We start from the raw sequence: 17,643 nt of genomic DNA, 5'->3' as shown, positions 1-17,643 counted from the left end.
TTCTGGACTCAATTGCTTTTTTTTTTTCCCCTTCTTTTCCTCCAGAAAGGGTAACTTTACATTAACATAGTGACTAAGAGGGAGAAGAGAAACCGGAGGAAAATTCTTCGGGAACTGCAGTTCATTGTACCCTCTGCTGCCACAGACAACAAGAAGCCTGGTGCGAGAGGCGAGGGTCCTGCTCCTGTGCAAACCTCAGGTAAATGGCTGAAGCGCTCTGAGCTTGACAACCCCATCTCCACAACAGGAGTTGGAGTAAGAGTTTTCTCCAAGCCTTTAGGCCCCACACTCTTCAGTCCTTGACTTATCAAGGAAGGTAAGGCGGCAGAATATTTGAGACTCCGCTAACAGATGGTTGCTACCCTCAGTTTGTACACCATGTGTCTCCACCATACTGGCAGCGCAACCCTGTTCAGCACTATTTTACACAGGACACACGGAGGACAAGATGATAAACGGTTTTGAAAATAAACTGCGGTGCCTTTATTTCCTTTTGCTGTGATTTAAAGGCTCCAGACAGCAGGGGAATGGAGCTCTGCCTGACACAGACTAGTGGCTTTCAGAGAGACTGATATACGAGGAAGCCTGATGTGCGGATCTACGTGGAAGCTGTGCCAGGTAGGGGAGGAAGGAAGGAGGGAGGCTGCGCTTGCGCTGGCCACAGAGGAGAGAGGATCTATCTGCACTGAAGTCTCAAGGGCTACAGTGTATATATGCGGGGGAGGGGTCTGGAGGGGTTAGACAGGACCAGGAACCCCCTGAAAGTTCAAGGTGCCTTCACTGATGCCCATTTTCAAACCACAAGCCCATCTCGGTGGCCGGTCCCCTTCTTTACCCTTTGTGCTCTACTCACACTAAGGCCCAGACAAAGCATCACCTTCCGTCAGTACTTACTTTGGGCAGCATGCTGTAGAAATGCTGAAACAGCACTTGGTACGACTTCCCACTCATCGCGAAATGGTAACCGCCTTTCCCACCGGAACTGTTTCCAACATCAATGTAGGTTTCCTAAAAATCAAAAGGCACTGTTTCTGCATGGGCTCATAAGCCTGCATCCCTGTGATGCACAGAAGAAAATGGAATCCGTGTTGTACAGGAAATGAGCACCAGCAACGGTGGGAGGGGTCATTTGCCCATTATCACACATTCCCAGACCCCTCCTGCCTCACTTGTTGGAATTCCTCTCTACCCTTTCCTGGATGCTACCACAAGAGGACACCTCTGATGATGCTCAGTGGTTCTTCTTGTCAGTCACCTAGGATGGTTTCTCTTAAGATTTATCAGCAGGCTTTCTGTTTCTATAGGACTGAATTTAAACAATATAGGAGGTGGAATATCTTATTCATTAGAGAAATGTATGTCATAGAAATACACACATGTGTTTAGAAGTAGGGGCGTGGGGTGGATGACTGCTGTACCGGAGCAACAGGAACCCCTTTCCTGTAGGGAGGTAGGGGAAGAGTGTGGGGGTGTGGTGGGGAAGGCTGAGGCTGTGACATAGCAATGCTGAATCTCAGATAAGGTTTTTAACCTCATGAATGTGAACACAGGCAGCCTGTTAAATCAGTGAACGCCCACGGTTCTGTGATACAGTGAGATGCAGAGACTTAGGAAGCAAGCCGCTTTACAATGGAATGAGTACTAGAGAGCTGCCATCTTTTGTAGCACGTGTAAATAGAGGTTGTGCCCAAATTAACCCATCGCGATGGTCCTGGGCCACTCCGTGTACTTGCTAGTCAGTGTGCTGCACCAAAGTTTCCTGTCTAGGTAGCAATGTGGAAGTCTGTTCAGCCTGGAACCCGGAAGGGCCACACTTTGGAGTGACACAAAAGTGGAGTTTCAGGCAGTGGTCATTCTCCTATGGGAAAGCTTTTCTCAGATAAGCAAATAACGAGCTTGCTTCCTGGGAAACCGCACCCGTGCCAGCTTTCCAGCAAGGCGCTATGCAATGCAGATGCATGTGGCCTTGTGTGGAATCAGAGCTCATGATCTGGTGGTGTCTGCCTACCAGTGTGCCTTGGCAAGCTTATTTCCCCCCAGATAGGGACTCCTATTCAGTTGCTTCGGTCTGCAGTAGAAAGTCTGTAAAGACCCCCCTCCCCAGGTGATGATAATGTGTGACAGGGTCTGCAGAATGTCCCTGGAAACACTCTGCACCATGCCATGCTCGAGACACACCCGAGGGACTGTTACTATGATGCCTTCCAGGACACAGATGGCTGCATCGTGCCAGGGCTGTGTTCCGCCAACCCAGGCCCAGACAGGGGCCTTTGAACATCTGCTCACCTTCTTTCCAGGGCTTGGCTCTTGGGTCCCCACCAGCTGCCAGGTCACAGAAGCAGGAAGTAGGTCTCCTGGCTCATTAGCCTCAACAATGATGACCTGGCTGCCCATAGGAATCATTTCAGAATTTTTAGCAACAGTGATGGCGGTTTGAAGATTGTCACCTAGATGACAAAGAGACTTTTGGTACAACGAAATCAGCCACCCAAACTAAGATGTCTCTTCACCCCCCTGTTGCTCCTCATTGAATGTATTTGGTGATGTCTGTGTCATTTTATAACTAGTTGTCTTCCCTTCAACGCAAGTGTATGCCTCCAGTGAGCAAACGCCAAGGCAACATCTTTCCCGCTGTGTGCTTCTGGACCACACATAAATGAATGAGGGGGTGTGGGAGCTCTTTATGACTAATGTTGAGATAACAGTTAGCTCTCTGTGGTGTATGGATGGCTCCAGGCTGAAAGCACAGTCAACACTTGGGATCTGTATTGACCAGAAGAGAGCCTTGGGATCTGCACAAACAAGAGAGAACACTGAGGGCAAGACCACGCTTAGGTCACCATGCAGATTGCCTGGCCATCTGTCTCCATGTCTAAACATTTGTGCATGTGTGCACATGCGTTTGTGCGTGTGTGTGTGTGTGTGTGTGCATGAGTGGGTGGGGTGAGGGTCAGAGGTGTCTTCTTTAATCACTCTCTATGTTTTTTTGAACAAAATCTCTCACTGAACTTAGTCTGGCCTCAGTCTGGCCAGGCCAATTAGCCAGCAAACTCCCAGAATCCTCCTGTCTCCACTTCCCAGTGCAGAGATTGCAGGCATGTGCCACCTCCGCCTGTTTTCAACATGGGAGCTGACTGTCTTGAACATGCATAACAAGACTGTTACTGACTGAGTAGTCTCCCCAGCCTAGGCACAAATATTTCTGCTCACATAATCCTTTGTAGGAGGAGAGCTACTTATTGGCCAGAGCATAAGATAGTCACTGCCTCAAAAGAAAAAAAAAAAAGCTGCTCCCGCTTGGGGTGCTGCAAGGGTGGCGAGGTCACACGGCTTCCTTCCCTTCCGCCCCAGTCACGTGGACTTGCTCAGTTCTTTGTTTTGCTACCTGCCAGGCTCTGGGACCCCACAAACCTGTAATCATCACAGTCCTGATGCGGGCCTCGCTCAGCTCCCTCAGCACTGGCTTTGTCTCTTTCTTCAAGCGATTCTCCATGATGAGCAGTCCCAGAAATGCCAACTCCAGCTCCACTTGCTCCCTTTGTATTTTGGAGGGAAAAAAACATTTTTAAGGAATAGTACTGTGGTGCCCAACGATGACTTATTTCTTTTCTTTAGACCCTCTGCCTAAGTTGTATTAAGGAAATAGCGCACATGTTAAAAAGAAAGGAACAAAGGGGTGTGTAAAGGGAACCAGTTGTCTTGTCTCCACACCATCCTTTGCCTGTTCCTCTAACACAATCACTTCCCATTTTCAGCTGCATTTAAAAAATACCGTTTTTATCTTCCCAGTCCTATTTTTAAAATGCTAATCATGTATTTTTTTAATATCCAAAAATCTCTCAGTATTTTTTCCTTGACCTTAATGTTTTTTAAAGTATGTTTGACACTCACTGGGAGCATGCTTCATGATGTCATCAGTACCACGATGTGTTATGTTCAGACAATATTATATTAGCACTATTATTTATGCACTAAACTGTATTTAATTTATGCATATCCAAATTAATTAATGTTTTCTTTTTAACCAGAACTGAAAACTCACTGGTTAATTCTGTTTATTGTGTATGTGTGTGCGAGTGTACATGTGTTCCCTCATGTGTGGGTGAACGGGTGTGCAAGTACATATGCGTGTGCAGGCTCTGTCCACCATTTTTTTTTAAAGATAAGATCCCACATTGGAGCTTGTAGTTTTCAAAGTTCTTTCTGCCTACTTCATTCGTCCCCTCTGAGACATTTAAGAACCATCAAATGAGACAATATATTATTTATTTTATTATCTGTTTTCCTCAATTAAGATATGAAATTCTTGGGGCCAAGGAGGAGTTAATTTTATTCCTTTTGTGTAGCTCCTGAACGTCTAACACAGATGGAAGTTAAAAACCTTTGCAAAACCAAGAAAGGGTTAGGCCTTTTTTCTTGTTTTTCTTTTTCAAGACAGAGTTTCTCTGTGTACCCCTGGCTGTCCTGGACTCACTTTGTAAACCAGGCTGGCTTCGAACTTACAGAGACCTTCCTGCCTCTGCCTCCCAAGTGCTGGGACTAAAGACATGCACCACCAGGCCTTGTGGAAAGGGTTAGGTCTTAAGGAAGTCTGTCTTCTGTCATTAATGTCGGGTGACTTTCTAAGTTATCACAAGAAACACTTAATTCCCTTTGGTGAATCCAATTTTCAAGAAACTTTTATTTTCCTGACTGAAAAAAAATTGTTAAAGATAAATTTAACCTAATAAAAATTAAACCAATATTATATTTCTTTGTTCAAGAAAATCAGCTATGCATAGAGGGTCTCTCCTATTTTTGAGGAATAGGTGAGAGGGGATGGGAAAGGGAGGGTGGGACCGGGAGGAGAGGAAAGGGGACTACAATCAGAATGTAAAGTGAATAAATAAATTGATAAATAAAAAAAGAAAAACTACACAATAAGAAGCATTTTGAACTCCTGATATCTCTTAGGAAAACTTGTAATGGGTGAAGAAATAGCAAATATTATTGTTTTTATATTTCTAATACTGTGTATTTCCCCACTGGCTCTTAGTGAGAATACAGCTGTGCTTGCATGTGGCAGCTGGGGCTGCCTGCCTTCTATCACTAGCTATGCAAATCTCTGGCTCGCTCATCGCCTTAACACTTTTATTCAAATTTGTGTGTGAAAAATTATAACATCCCATGTGTTATGGATGTTATGCCTCCTCAAGGATGGCCAAAACCTGGAATGTTTAATCTGAGAATGTCAGTCGTATGGGTAAATGACTTCTTTGATTCTATTTCAAAGGCAAAAATGTCACATCTGAAGAGTTCCTTGGAGATGACCCAATCCCACATTTTATAGATGTGGAAACAGGTACAACATAAGGCACCAATTATCTTTGATAAATATAAATTGCAGATAGCAACGTTGAACCAAATGCCTTGGTACCCTACATAATAAAGCTAGTTATATGGAAATGAAAATCTCTAAGTTAGAAGTATAAATTTAATATATCAAATGTAATGACTATATAGGCTATCACCTATTTAGTTTTCCTATTCTTTTAATGTAGATCACTTGAAAGGAACCCCTATAAGCTGGAAGAAAGCAGTGTATGGATTATCCTCTAAGGAGGGCAAGTTATCCCTTAGTGTAATTAAAAATATTGAGTTTTATTTCTTATATGGAATTCAATTTGCACTTACTACCTCACAGATTTGAGGGAAATACAATACCCAGACCTGAGAAATTCCAGAAATAAAAAAGGATCCTGGAAATCTTCAAATTTTCAGCTGCATTCTCTAGAGAGACACCTCGGTACATGTGGGACCTCCAAGCAGTCTGCCACATGGTGTTCTGAGGTGGGATAAGGGTTTGTAGTTATGAGGGGACCAAACCCCGAGAACTAAGTCAGACACTATGTAGGACAAGGAGGAGATCAGATGTGGGATCTGGGAAATCTCGGCTGCTGTATTTGCTCTGTCATAAACCATCATGAGATCTGGGCAAGTCCTGCCCACAGCTGCCCATCTCCAAACGTGAAGACAACTGAGATCAGTTCTCCGTCACCAAGAACTTGCTGGGGACGTGAGCTGTCCGCCAGCCCATCACCAGTGCCTCCTCCCCTCAGGTACGATGACCCTCCCTGAGCGCTGACTTCCAATTCCTTACCTTGCTAAACGTGCCACATCTGAAAGCTTCTCCATCTTCAGGGCTTTATGCGCAAGGGCGATGACCCGGAAGCCTTGCACTGTGTAGTTCCTCAGCTCCTGTGGGAAATTCTTAGGCACTGTGAGGAACGAGGCGGGAGGTATGTGTAAGATCACACCGAAGTCGACCCAGCACCTAAGCTAATGCAGGACACCTTCCCTGTGCCTCAGTGTTCACTTCATAAAACTGCATTACTGGGAAACATACAGCGTCAGACACAGGTCACAAACAGCTTCATGTTACTTTGATGAGGGGGGATGGGATATAAAATTGTTCTGTGCATCAGCTGTGTCCTAAACTATGTAAAAAACCTAATTTCTAATGTGGCTGTATTTTGGACTTAGGCCTTGGGAAGTCATTAAACCTTGAAAGTGAGACTTTCACGACTGAGATTAAGACACAGGAAGATGTGAGATGGTCTCTCCTCACCAGGATACCGCAGCAAAGCAGGCACCTACAAGTCCAGAAGCTAGCCCTCACCAGGAGGCAAAATTATCCAGCATCTTAACCTTGGGCAGTCCAGCTCATAGTTCCAAAACTACAAGAGACAGAGTTGTGTCATTTAAGCCACCCAGCCCGGGGCATTTTGTTATAGCAGCTCCTAAGAGGACCAGTGATTGATCTGACCAGTGTCAAATATACAGATTGAGTTCACTAAGAACAGATGTCAAGATTGTGTGTCCTTGAATGAAATCAGAGAAACAGCCAGTCTTCGAGATCAGGGTTGATAATGGTCAGGCTACATTTGGATGCACTACTTGCTTTTATTAATAAAGTTTTTAACGGTGTTCACTCATTTATTATTCATGATTGCTTTGTGGCCACAGCAGCAGAGTCAGTTAGTTGATGTAAATCCTGAGTGGCCAGAAAGGCCTGAAATATGCTCTAAACGACTCTTCAGAAATATTTTCCCATTCCATGGGGTGGGGGAGTGGAAAGGTGAGGGTGCATGTGTGTGGGCAGGTACGTGTGTGCCACTGTGGATGTGTGGGTGACAGAGGACCACCTTGAGGCCTCCCTTTCCTTATTGCTTTGAGACAGTGTCTCTCCTTGAGTTTACTGCCACGTAGACCAGGTTGGCCATCCTGTCAGCTGCTGCTGACTCACCCGGCCCTGCCTCCCATTTCCCTGCCTCCCATCTCCCGGTAGGTGTTTGACCAAGGTTACAGATGCATACATTACATCTCTGGCTTCTAAAGTTCTGTGGATCCAGACTGCCATCAGTCTCATGCAGGCAGTGCTTTTTGCCCAGGGAGCCACATCCCCATCCCACAGCTCTGCTTTGCAAGGTTAGCAATGCAACACAGGTTTTACATGTGTTGGTGTAATAACTATGTTTTTATATGTATAAGTCATTCTTGGGTTCTTTTGTTGTTGTTGTCTTGTTTTGTTTTTGTTTGCTGGTTTGTTTCGGTTTTTTGAGACAGAGTTTCTCTGTGTAGCCTCGGCTGTCCTGGACTCACTTTGTAGACCAGGCTGGCCTCGAACCCACTGTGATCTGTCTCCCTCTGCCTCCCGAGTGCTGGGATTAAAGGCGTGCACCACCATGCACGGCCATTCGTGGGTTCTCATGTACCTGTGTGAGAGACTCAGATGAGAGCTGAAGTGCAGCCTAATAGTGGCCATGGTGGCATAGGTGGTGACGCAGCTAAGTTTTGTCCTCTACTCTCAACTCACTTTCTGACTCCAACACATGAATTCTCCCTTTTCTTTGCACAATATGAGTGAGGCTGACCCTCATATTTGCATTCATCTCAGACTGCGCATTTCTGAAATGTTCCCAGAGGCGGGGACCTACTCTCCAGGAAGCTCGTAGCCCTCCATTTCTTTATAGGAGAGGGAGGGGGGTGAAAGACCAAAAGTCTACGCAGCAGGAAGGATTCACTAGGCTGCTGTGAAGATAGGAATGGCAGAGTAGAGGCTGGACCCTTCCTGACACAGCAGGGCAAGACGAAGATGCTCAATAAAGTCTGCGTGGCTGCACGCAAAAAAGAACAGAGCCAAACCTAGTCTATAATCCATCAGAGAGACAAAGTTAGTGGGATTTATGAGGAAGACCAAAATCTGAAAGGCAGGTTCTTTTTTATCTCATCCTGGGAATCAGACACATATCCTGTGCATGCTTGACAAATCCCTCATCCTTGGCCTATAAAGGGATGCTTCTAAGATTAAACTAGACAAACTCCAAATGTAGAAGTTGGAGTCAACATTCATAAAATCTAGAATTCTACACACAGTTAGTGGCTGTCTGCAATCATAACAAGATGAAAGCCAGGAGAAAAATGCCACTTTCATCCAAATGAATTTATTTGAATGTGACAATTTTCTAACAATTTTGTCTATCGGTTAGAATGTGCACATATTTAGGAGAATATTAAATAACACAGCTCATCTCAGAGTCTAGACTAGAAAGACAAAAATTTTCTGGAAAAACCATTTAATATCATCTAGTTTAGTCTAATCTCCTTTTTTAAAAAAAGGTATTTCTCAGTTAAAAATATTCCCAACCAAGATATAATTTGATTTAAGGCCTACTCCATGAGATAGAACCAGTACCCAACACTGCTCCGGTGGCCAAGAACCTTAGACTAGACAGGCAATGGTCCAGGGGATACCAAATGCTACTGTTCTGCTAAAGGAAGCTAGCAAATGAAATGTCTCCAGTGACACTGCGTTACACTCATAGATCAGTGCCTACCTCCACTATCATCAGAGAAGCCTCCTCCTTCACAGATGAGAATAGAGACAGACCCAGAACTAGACACCGGAGAGAGGGAGAGACCTTGGAACATTCAGCCCTACATAGACTATCTCCATCAAATCCCTCCCCCAAGGACTCAGAGAGCACTACAGAAAAGGATGTGGAGTGAGTGCTGGAGGCAAAGCGGCTACAGGACACCAGAGAAACAAGGGCTGTTAAATATAGCTAGACTAACGCACTCACGTACAGACCCACAGACACTGAGGCAGCACGCACAGGCTTGCTCAGGGCTGCACCAGATGGGGTCCTAGAGCTGAGCAGAAAAGTGGACACATGCTCTCCCCATCCCTAGCCCAGAAGCTAGGTCCAATTGATTGCCACTTGCAAATGAAAAATTCATTTTCTCCAAAGGAGTTTCCGTAGATAAACAAGTAGGCCAACTGTCCAGTTGTAGATGGACAACACAGACTGAATTCATCATCTTTGAGCAGGCAGAGAATCTTTGGAGGTTCTCTGTCTCATAAGACTGTGTCAAGGATTTTTTAAAAAATACCTTATAGGTCCTCTGCAAAAATATTATGGCTTCCAGTTTTGTGTTTTTATGGGATTCCCATGTGTGCGAACGTGTGTGCCTCTGCATCTATATGTTTCTTATGGGTTTTTTTCTTTGACTTCTTTCCTTCTGTTTTTTTTTCCTTTTCTGCTTTGTTTGATTTTGTTTTATCTTTTTTTCTTAGATGCCTGTTCATTTCTAACAAGAGGCAGAAAGAGTGTGGATCCAGATGGGAGGGGAGACAGTAGGGAACTGGGAGTAGTTGGAAGAGGGGCAATCATAATCAGAATACATAGTGCTTGAAAATAATCTATAAGAGAAAAAATTAATTTTTAAAAATCCCCTGGGATGTGGAAATGGCCCAGCAGATATAAGATTCCAAACTTGATGATGACCTGAGTGTGAGTCCTGGGACCTATATGGTGGGAAGAGAGATAAGACACCACATGTTTTCCTTTGAAACACACACACACACACACACAGAGAGAGAGAGAGAGAGAGAGAGAGAGAGAGAGAGAGAGAGAGAGAGAGAGAGAGAGAGAGAGAACACTGTCAGTACCTGTTTCAGGGCAGCAGAACCTGGCTACCATTTCTGGGGCACCCTTCATGTAGACTTGGAGGTGGAAGTCACCAGCCAGCTGGGCAATCACTGACATCCTCTGCAGGCCAGAGGAAAACGGAAACTGGCGCAAGATGGTGATGGTGTCCACGGGGCTCTGCAAGGACATCAAAGGGAAAGAGACTGAAAAGCGTTTGAGCTTTCTCTACTCAGCAGATGCATGACCAGTAGCCAAAAGGCTCTCTACCCTCCAGTGTGGGGCCCAGCCACCCCACAGCATATTATATTTGCTGCAATGCTTATAGTTTTCTGGCCCATTCAAGGGTGACTCCGTCAATATGTTTATCTGGGTCTCCAAAGCCCTTACCCGAGGCTGCCTGGAGAAATCCTAATCTCCTTCCAGGCCATCCTCTGGGATATGGTGCCTTCTTTTTCCCAGAAACACGACTCGTTCCCAGCTCTGGTCTCCCACAGCTCGTTTGTCAGCCTTTATTACTGCACTTGGCAGGGTGTGCTGCGCTGCCTTGCACTTGTATTGATTTCTGACCACTGTGTGCTCCTCCTATGCAGAGTCCAGCAGGGCTTATTGTGAAGTCTGCATTAGTGGTCCAGCATCCACGGACACTCACCGAGTGTTTGCTGAAAACACTAATGAGCGAAGGCAGGGCTGAAGGCATGGCTGTACGAGCTAGGGAATTTATTAGGAGAAAGCTAAGCAGGAGAAATGTGAAATGTGTGCAAAGCAGAGCTATTTCTCCAGTGTTTAGGGGAAAGAAATGCATGACCTAAGGAGGAAAATCATACCTGACTGGCTTTTGGTCCTGGCTTTATTACTGTGCTTGAATCTGACACACCAAATTTGCAGGAAGCCACTTGGCAAGCTTCCATAGTCTGTAATAAAATGAAACATTTATAAGATTCCTTAGAGTCAAATGAGAAGAAATATTTTTTTCTTCGCACAGTGTGATAATATTTTTTGAAAACCCTTTTCGTGTAGCTTCTCTTCCCAGATATTTACTTAAATGCAGTCATTGTCAAATTTCTGCTGTTTTCATTGACAATAAAGGACTTTATTGTAAAAATGTTGAGAGGCCAGAAATACTATGCATTATATCTATACATTAAAGTGGCAATGCATGGGAACATGCCAGATGGGGGGCCACTGCTCTTCTGTCCAGTGACTAGAAGAGGAGATCTGTTCTCCAGCGTTGTTGAGCACAACAGCTCTCAGCTGTGTCAACAGCTGTGTCCTGAGATAAACGCAAGGGCACATTTTTATGGTGTACCTGTGTTACTGGTCTAATTCACTTAGCTAGAAAGCTAGTAGTTGGCTGCTACCAAATTTGAAAGCACATTTGAAAGTGGGTTTTATGCAGTGGATAAAACATCCAAATACAGGCGTCAGTGTTATTAAGAAATCAATGTTAACCAATATTAAAATATGAGAAAGGAATTTGCTATAGTTGTCTTAATAATCTATCTGGGCCTTGTCCCTATCCTCTTAACGTTTAGAAGACTCTCAGATAACAGAGGATTCAACTCTAGGCTCCGTTGGACCCAGACTAAACCTTAATAAAAACTGCTTTGGTTAGAGGTGGACGCGACCATCTTGGCAGTTCCTTCAGAGGGGGTAGTAAATATTCGTGGGCACAAACAAAAGCCTGATTGGCATGTTGTCTTTTGTGCAGGTAGAAGAAGACATTAGTATGATCAGGATCCAAGTCACTCATAGTAACAATAGCTTCGGGTCATCCCTCCATCAGTTCCGCTGGGATTAGGAACTGGCAGGCAGTTTGTTGATTGCCTTTCATCAAGATCCACAAAATTGGACACTATTCTATCTTTGCATCAAAACCGTCTCTGGAGCCAACACTCTCATCTCAACTTCTGGGTTTTAGAGATTTCCCTTTATAGCAGGTTTCCCTTTTTAAAGCATCAGACTTCTAGAAAGCCAAGCATTCCCATTAATCATCTTTGCATTAGCTTCTTGTGAGGTATGTTTCATGGTCTGATGACCAGATTTAAATGTTTCCGTGTGTGTGTGTGTGTGTGTGTGTGTGTGTGTGTGTGTGTGTGTGTCTGTGTGTCTGTATGTGTCTGTGTGTATCTGTGTCTGTGTGTCTGTGTGTGTGCACACACGCACCCAGGTTTGTAGGCAGGTGCATGCAGCATCCACCATGTGTTTTAGATAGGGTTCCCCCATTGGAACCCAGGGCTCTGATTCAGCTAAGCTATTTGTCCAACAAGCCCCAGAGATGCATTTGTCTCTGCCTCCTAGCACTAGGATTGCAAGTGTGCAGCACCATGCCCATCTTTTACCTTGGTTCTGGGGATTAAACTCAGACCTATGTGTTTGCAAGCCAAGCACTTTTCCACCTGAGCTCCCTTTCCAGCCTTTTCCTGCCTTTTAAATACCATGAAGTGTCAAAGAATCTCCCCCCCCCCTTTTTTTGCAGGTCAGCAGAATGTTTATAATAGAGGTGCTTATTAATGAATATGTGCTATGTGTCTGACATTTTGCAGTGCCCAAAGTCCCTTACAATCTCAGTGCTCACCCAAGCCTGTGGAGGAGGTGTTAAGTCAAATGCACTGATAGGATAAAGGGCTCATGTTCTTGGTTCTAGATCCACATAGCCAGGGCCAGGGGAGGGGGAGGCAAACGGCACTGTCACAGGAGCATCCAGGATAGGTTTATGGTTTGTGTCCTTCAACTGTCAGTCACACTCAGCTCAGAAAACAGGACTAGTTAGAACAGGGACTATCTATGTTGGTGGATGAACCTCTACCATGCAGTACAGCAGCTACCAGCCCACTGTGGCTACCTACATTTAAATCACCTGAGAACAATTGAAATGAACAACTCAGTTCCTTACTTGCACTTTTCATTTTGCAAGTGTTTTGTAGCTGTAGCTGGGAGTCTGATTTACGCTAGTGTTTCCTCACGGCTGTCTGGAGACATTGGTGTCATCTTTTGGACTATCTAGAAGGATTCAGGGTTACATGAGTTTTGTGGATACTGCACACCATATCCTCTCTTGAATATTCAAAATCTACCACAGTATATTTGAGAAGATCCTTATTCAAAAACGACATTTAACTTTATTTAAAGAGCATTTCCCCAAATTATGAACTTATGGATTCCTATACGATGTTGTACTCTAACAGAATTCTTTGAAACAACAGTTGATAGATCCTGTTAGGACAAGACCAGAACTCATTCAAATAATATTCATACATTAATAGTAATAGCAACAACAAGAGGTACTGCAGGAGCAGATGCTGGAGGAGGTGCAACAGTGCCACTGTCTACCTCACAGGCTGTGGCTGAAGAGAAATCTGATTCTGAAAGGAATTCTGTATGTTGGGGTAGTTAGCTTTAACTATTAATTTGACAAAACCTAGAATCATCTAAGAAGAGAGTCTCAATTAGGGATGAATTATTGGGTTGGCCTGTAGCCATGCCTGTAGGGATTCTTTTTAAAAAAATATTTATTTATTTGTTTTATGAGTGAGTATGCTATCTCCGTGCACACCAGAAGAGGGCATTGGGTCATATTATAGATGGTTGTGAGCCATCATGTGGTTGCTGGGAATTGAACTCAGGACCTCTGGAAGAGAAGCCAGTGAGTGTTCTTAACCACTGAGCCATCTCCTCAGCCCCTATAGGGATTGTCTTAATTAAGGGCTATGTATGAGAAGACATCGCTCACTGCAGGTGGCACCATTCCCTGAACTGCACAACAGCAGGAAAAATCAAAGAGAATACAAGCAAGCAAGCAAGCAAGTGAGCATTCCTCGCTCTCTGTTCTTGACTGTAAATGTCATATTACTAGCTGCTTGAAGTTCCTGTCTTGACTCCCCCACATTGATGAGCTGTAACTTAGAATTTTAAGCTGAAACAAACCTCTTTCTGCCCTAAGTAGCTTTGTGTGTGTGTGTGAGGCTATTGTCACAGCTAGAATGCTCTTGAGCAGTGGTTCTCAACCTTCCTAATGCTGCAACACTTCAGTACAGTTCCTCATGTACTCTTATTATTTGGCTGCTACTCCATAACTGTAAGTTTGCTGCTGTTGTATTACATATTATAATGTAACTATTTGTGTTTTCTGATGCTCTTAGGCACGACCTCAGTAATAAGACCCACATGAAACAAAATCCACAAAAGAAGGGGAAAACCATGAAAGATAGGTCTACCCAAATAGACCTGTAAATCACAAGTAAAATAAAGCAACAACACCCCCAGAGGCTTACAGTTCCTAAACACCTGGGGGGGGGTGGAACCTAACAAGTCACTGAAATGACAGACAAACGATTCAAAATCCCACTTTTAAAATTTCTCAGTAACTTCACAAAAAATTAAACACGCAGATGAATGAAGGAAGAAAACTGATTTAGAGGGTGAGGAGATAGCTCAATAGGTACAGTGCTTGTTGCCAAGAATGAAGACTTGACCCCCAGAATCCACATAAAGCCAGACACAGTCCCATCTGCCTGTAAACCCAGCACTCCTACTGTGAGCTAAGATGCAAAGACAGGAAAATCCACAGAAATGGGTGGGCCAGATAGCCTGATATACACAGCAACAAATAGGATTTGGTAGAAGATGAAGACTGTACCTAATGTTGTCCTCTGCCCTGCACACATACTTGTACACACACACACACACACACACACACACACACACACACACACACACACATTACATTCAGATAGTAAATTAAAAACAAACAAACATGATCACAGCTTGCAGGAAATCTGTGACATGATCAACAGAGAAAACTTCACAGTTTATAGGGATAGAAGGAGAGAGTTGCCATAAAAATTAAAGGCATAGAAGAACTACTCAATAAAACTAGAAAATACAATTCTCCCAAAATTAGGGATATGTATATGTATATGTATATGTATGTATATATGTATGGCATTTAGAACCCTAAATAAACCAGACCAAAACTAAATAAAGAAACAAAAAGCTCAAGATAGGTTAGCATTGAAATGTTAAAACAAAAAAGTTAAAAAAAACATTAAAAATTGCAAGACGGAAAAAACAAGTTTCATGTAACAACAAAACTATCAGAATAACATCAAACTTCTCAGCAAAAAGCCCCAAATCCAGGAAAGCAGAAAAGGAACTGTTTCAATTCCTGAAGTACGGAACTGCCCACCAAAATTATCATATCCAGTAGAATTACTTTTTATCTTAAAGCTAAAACTAAAGTATAGCCACTAAGCCAGAACTTCAGAAGATATTTATAAGTATTCTACATACAGAGAAAGAATATAGTCACAACATAAGAGCACAAGAAAAGGAAAATCCCATAAGAACAGAAAAATAAATAACAATTAGGAAAGACTCAAACATTCCCAATTTGACAAATCAGCAAGCTCTAACAGTCAGAAAAAATAGTTTTCAAACCAACTAGGAAAAGTATAAATAGAAGTACAAGAAATGACAAACATATCTCAATAATAACCCTGAATATTAATGGTCTCAACTCTCTAATTAAAAAACACAGACCATCTGAATCAGAACAGAAGATCCAACTATTTGCTGGCTGCAAGAAACACATTTCATTGGTAAACACACAGAAAAACAGAAAATCAAAGAACGGAAAACTATATACCCTGCATCAGATAGATGCAGAAAACAGGCAGGATTAGCTATTCTTACCTACAAAGTAGATTTTAAACCAAAATTAGTTAGAATATATAAAGGGGGACAGTACATATTACAAAAAGAATTTGTAAGAATTTGAAAAATTCCTTAAGAATTTGTAAAAAAATTAAAGCTAGAGGTTCAGTCTTTAGGAACCCAATTTCAAAAAACATTTAAAAAGACAGATAGGTCCACATACAATAGTATTATGTGAATTCTCTACTTTCATTAATAGATAAAACACTACAGCCAGAAGAAAACAAAACAAAACAAAAAAGCTTATTATTCAACAGTAACATAAATCAAATAGATCAAACTTATTGATTTAACAGACATCTGCAGGACAGTCTAGCTATCAGATGAGAATATTCATTTGTCAACAGCCTGTGGAATTTTCTAAAAAATCACATCACATTTTGTGCCATAAAGCAAGTCTTTAAAAAGATACATTTTTTAAATCTTATCAGTAGACAGTAGAATAAAAAAAAATAAAAATCAATAGCAAGAAAAGCTACACATATATGTGGGTAATAAATAATACTCTCTGGAATGATCAATGTGTCACTGAAAAAGTCAGGGAGGAAATTAAAAATCATGAGAGTCAATAAAAATAAGAACATGATTTATTAGAACTTTTAGGACACAAAAGAGTTAGTTCTAAGGAACAGAATTGGTCTGATGTTCTACACCTAAAAACCAGGGAAACTTCAAATATATAATTTAATAGTTTACCTCATAGAAACACAAGAATAAGCCAAAGCCAAAAGCAATAGATGAAAATAAATTAAGAGTAGGGGTAAAGTCAATAAAATGAAGATTACAGGACAAAAAACAAAAAAACAAAAAAACAACAACCAAAAAACCAAAAACAAACAAACAAACAAAAAAGAGGATTGGTTCTTTAAAAAGATAAACAAGTTCAATAAAGCCTTACTCAAAGCTATTGGCACAAATAGAAGATCCAAATTAATAAATGCAGATATGAAAAGGGAAAGATTACAACAGATTATAACAAAATCTGATAACTAGGAAATACTTTGAAAATATATACCCCAAAATTCTGCAAAATCTAGTAGCAATATGTCAATTATGTTAAATCAAGGTAATTGAAATAGCCTAAACAGCTCCATGACAATCAACAACATTGAGCAGCAACAGAAAAAATGTCTCCCAACAAAGGCAAGCCAAGAGCAGACTAACGCAATGCCACATTTTACCAGACTTATAGAGCTCTGACTCCAGCCTGCCTCAAATTATTTCATATAATAAGTAGAAAACAAATCAAAGAGAACTAATTATATAAAGCCTGTATTACCCTGACAGTGTTAAGGGCCCCAATAAAAAGTTTACCCAGCTATAGACTAATTGCTGTGATTACATGATTCCAAAAATTATCAATAAAAGATTTGTAAACCAAATTGAAAAAGACATTAGAAAGATCATATAACATAACAAAGTGGTTTCATCCCAGAGCTGCAAGGACAGTTAGATGTATATGATCAGTAAATGAAACAGACATGGATGGACTGGAGAAAGAAATCATTTATTATTTCAATAGGTGCAAAAAAGACATTTGACAAAGTTTAGCATGCCTTTGTGGCAACAGCTCTGGAGAAAATGGGAACATAACAAATATACATCAACAAAATAATGGCTACTGTGAGTGGAGGGTCATGTAGGTACTTGTGCTCACAGACAAGAACTAGAGAAATCTTATGTGAATGGATAGGATTCCTGGTTGATATCCTGGCAACCTCTGCACACCTCCTAGCTCCACTAGCACCCCTATGTCCCATAGCTCCCCTAGATCCTTACATTGAGTGTTTTTTTACATCTTAGTCAATCTATAGCACTCTTCTCCCCCAGACCTTTATCATGAGCTTTTTTTACCTTGAGCTTGCTTTCTTAGTTAATCTATAGAACCCATTGTTATGGAGGAGGTTATTTGTATTTGGATATAATCATGTCATAAGCTTTGTTGTGCACTAGAGACTGA

The 17,643-nt window shown here is 42.2% G+C and overlaps 1 protein-coding gene and 1 long non-coding RNA gene across 3 annotated transcripts in view; one reads left to right on the top strand and one right to left on the bottom strand.

Moving 5' to 3' along the window:
* ATP13A5 (ATPase 13A5) overlaps positions 1-17,643 on the bottom strand; it is a 120,540-nt gene that overhangs the window by 39,643 nt on the left and 63,254 nt on the right. For both annotated transcript variants that reach the window (XM_084802635.1, XM_084802636.1), the window contains exons 15-20: positions 10,796-10,882; positions 9,992-10,148; positions 6,140-6,257; positions 3,412-3,536; positions 2,287-2,447; positions 895-1,008 (exon numbers count right to left, since the gene is read on the bottom strand). In XM_084802635.1, the coding sequence (XP_084658761.1) occupies positions 895-1,008; positions 2,287-2,447; positions 3,412-3,536; positions 6,140-6,257; positions 9,992-10,148; positions 10,796-10,882 (762 nt within the window). The remainder of the gene's footprint in view (positions 1-894; positions 1,009-2,286; positions 2,448-3,411; positions 3,537-6,139; positions 6,258-9,991; positions 10,149-10,795; positions 10,883-17,643) is intronic.
* Positions 54-6,132, top strand: LOC311609497. The gene is made up of 3 exons (XR_014783412.1): positions 54-199; positions 510-618; positions 5,541-6,132. It is a non-coding gene; the product is annotated as an uncharacterized lncRNA (long non-coding RNA).

Source organism: Acomys minous, assembly GCF_964271855.1.
Source record: "Acomys minous genome assembly, chromosome: 11".
NCBI lineage: Eukaryota > Metazoa > Chordata > Mammalia > Rodentia > Muridae > Acomys > Acomys minous.
Note: the sequence above shows the minus strand (reverse complement) of the source record. Positions and strands in the feature narration are given on the sequence as shown.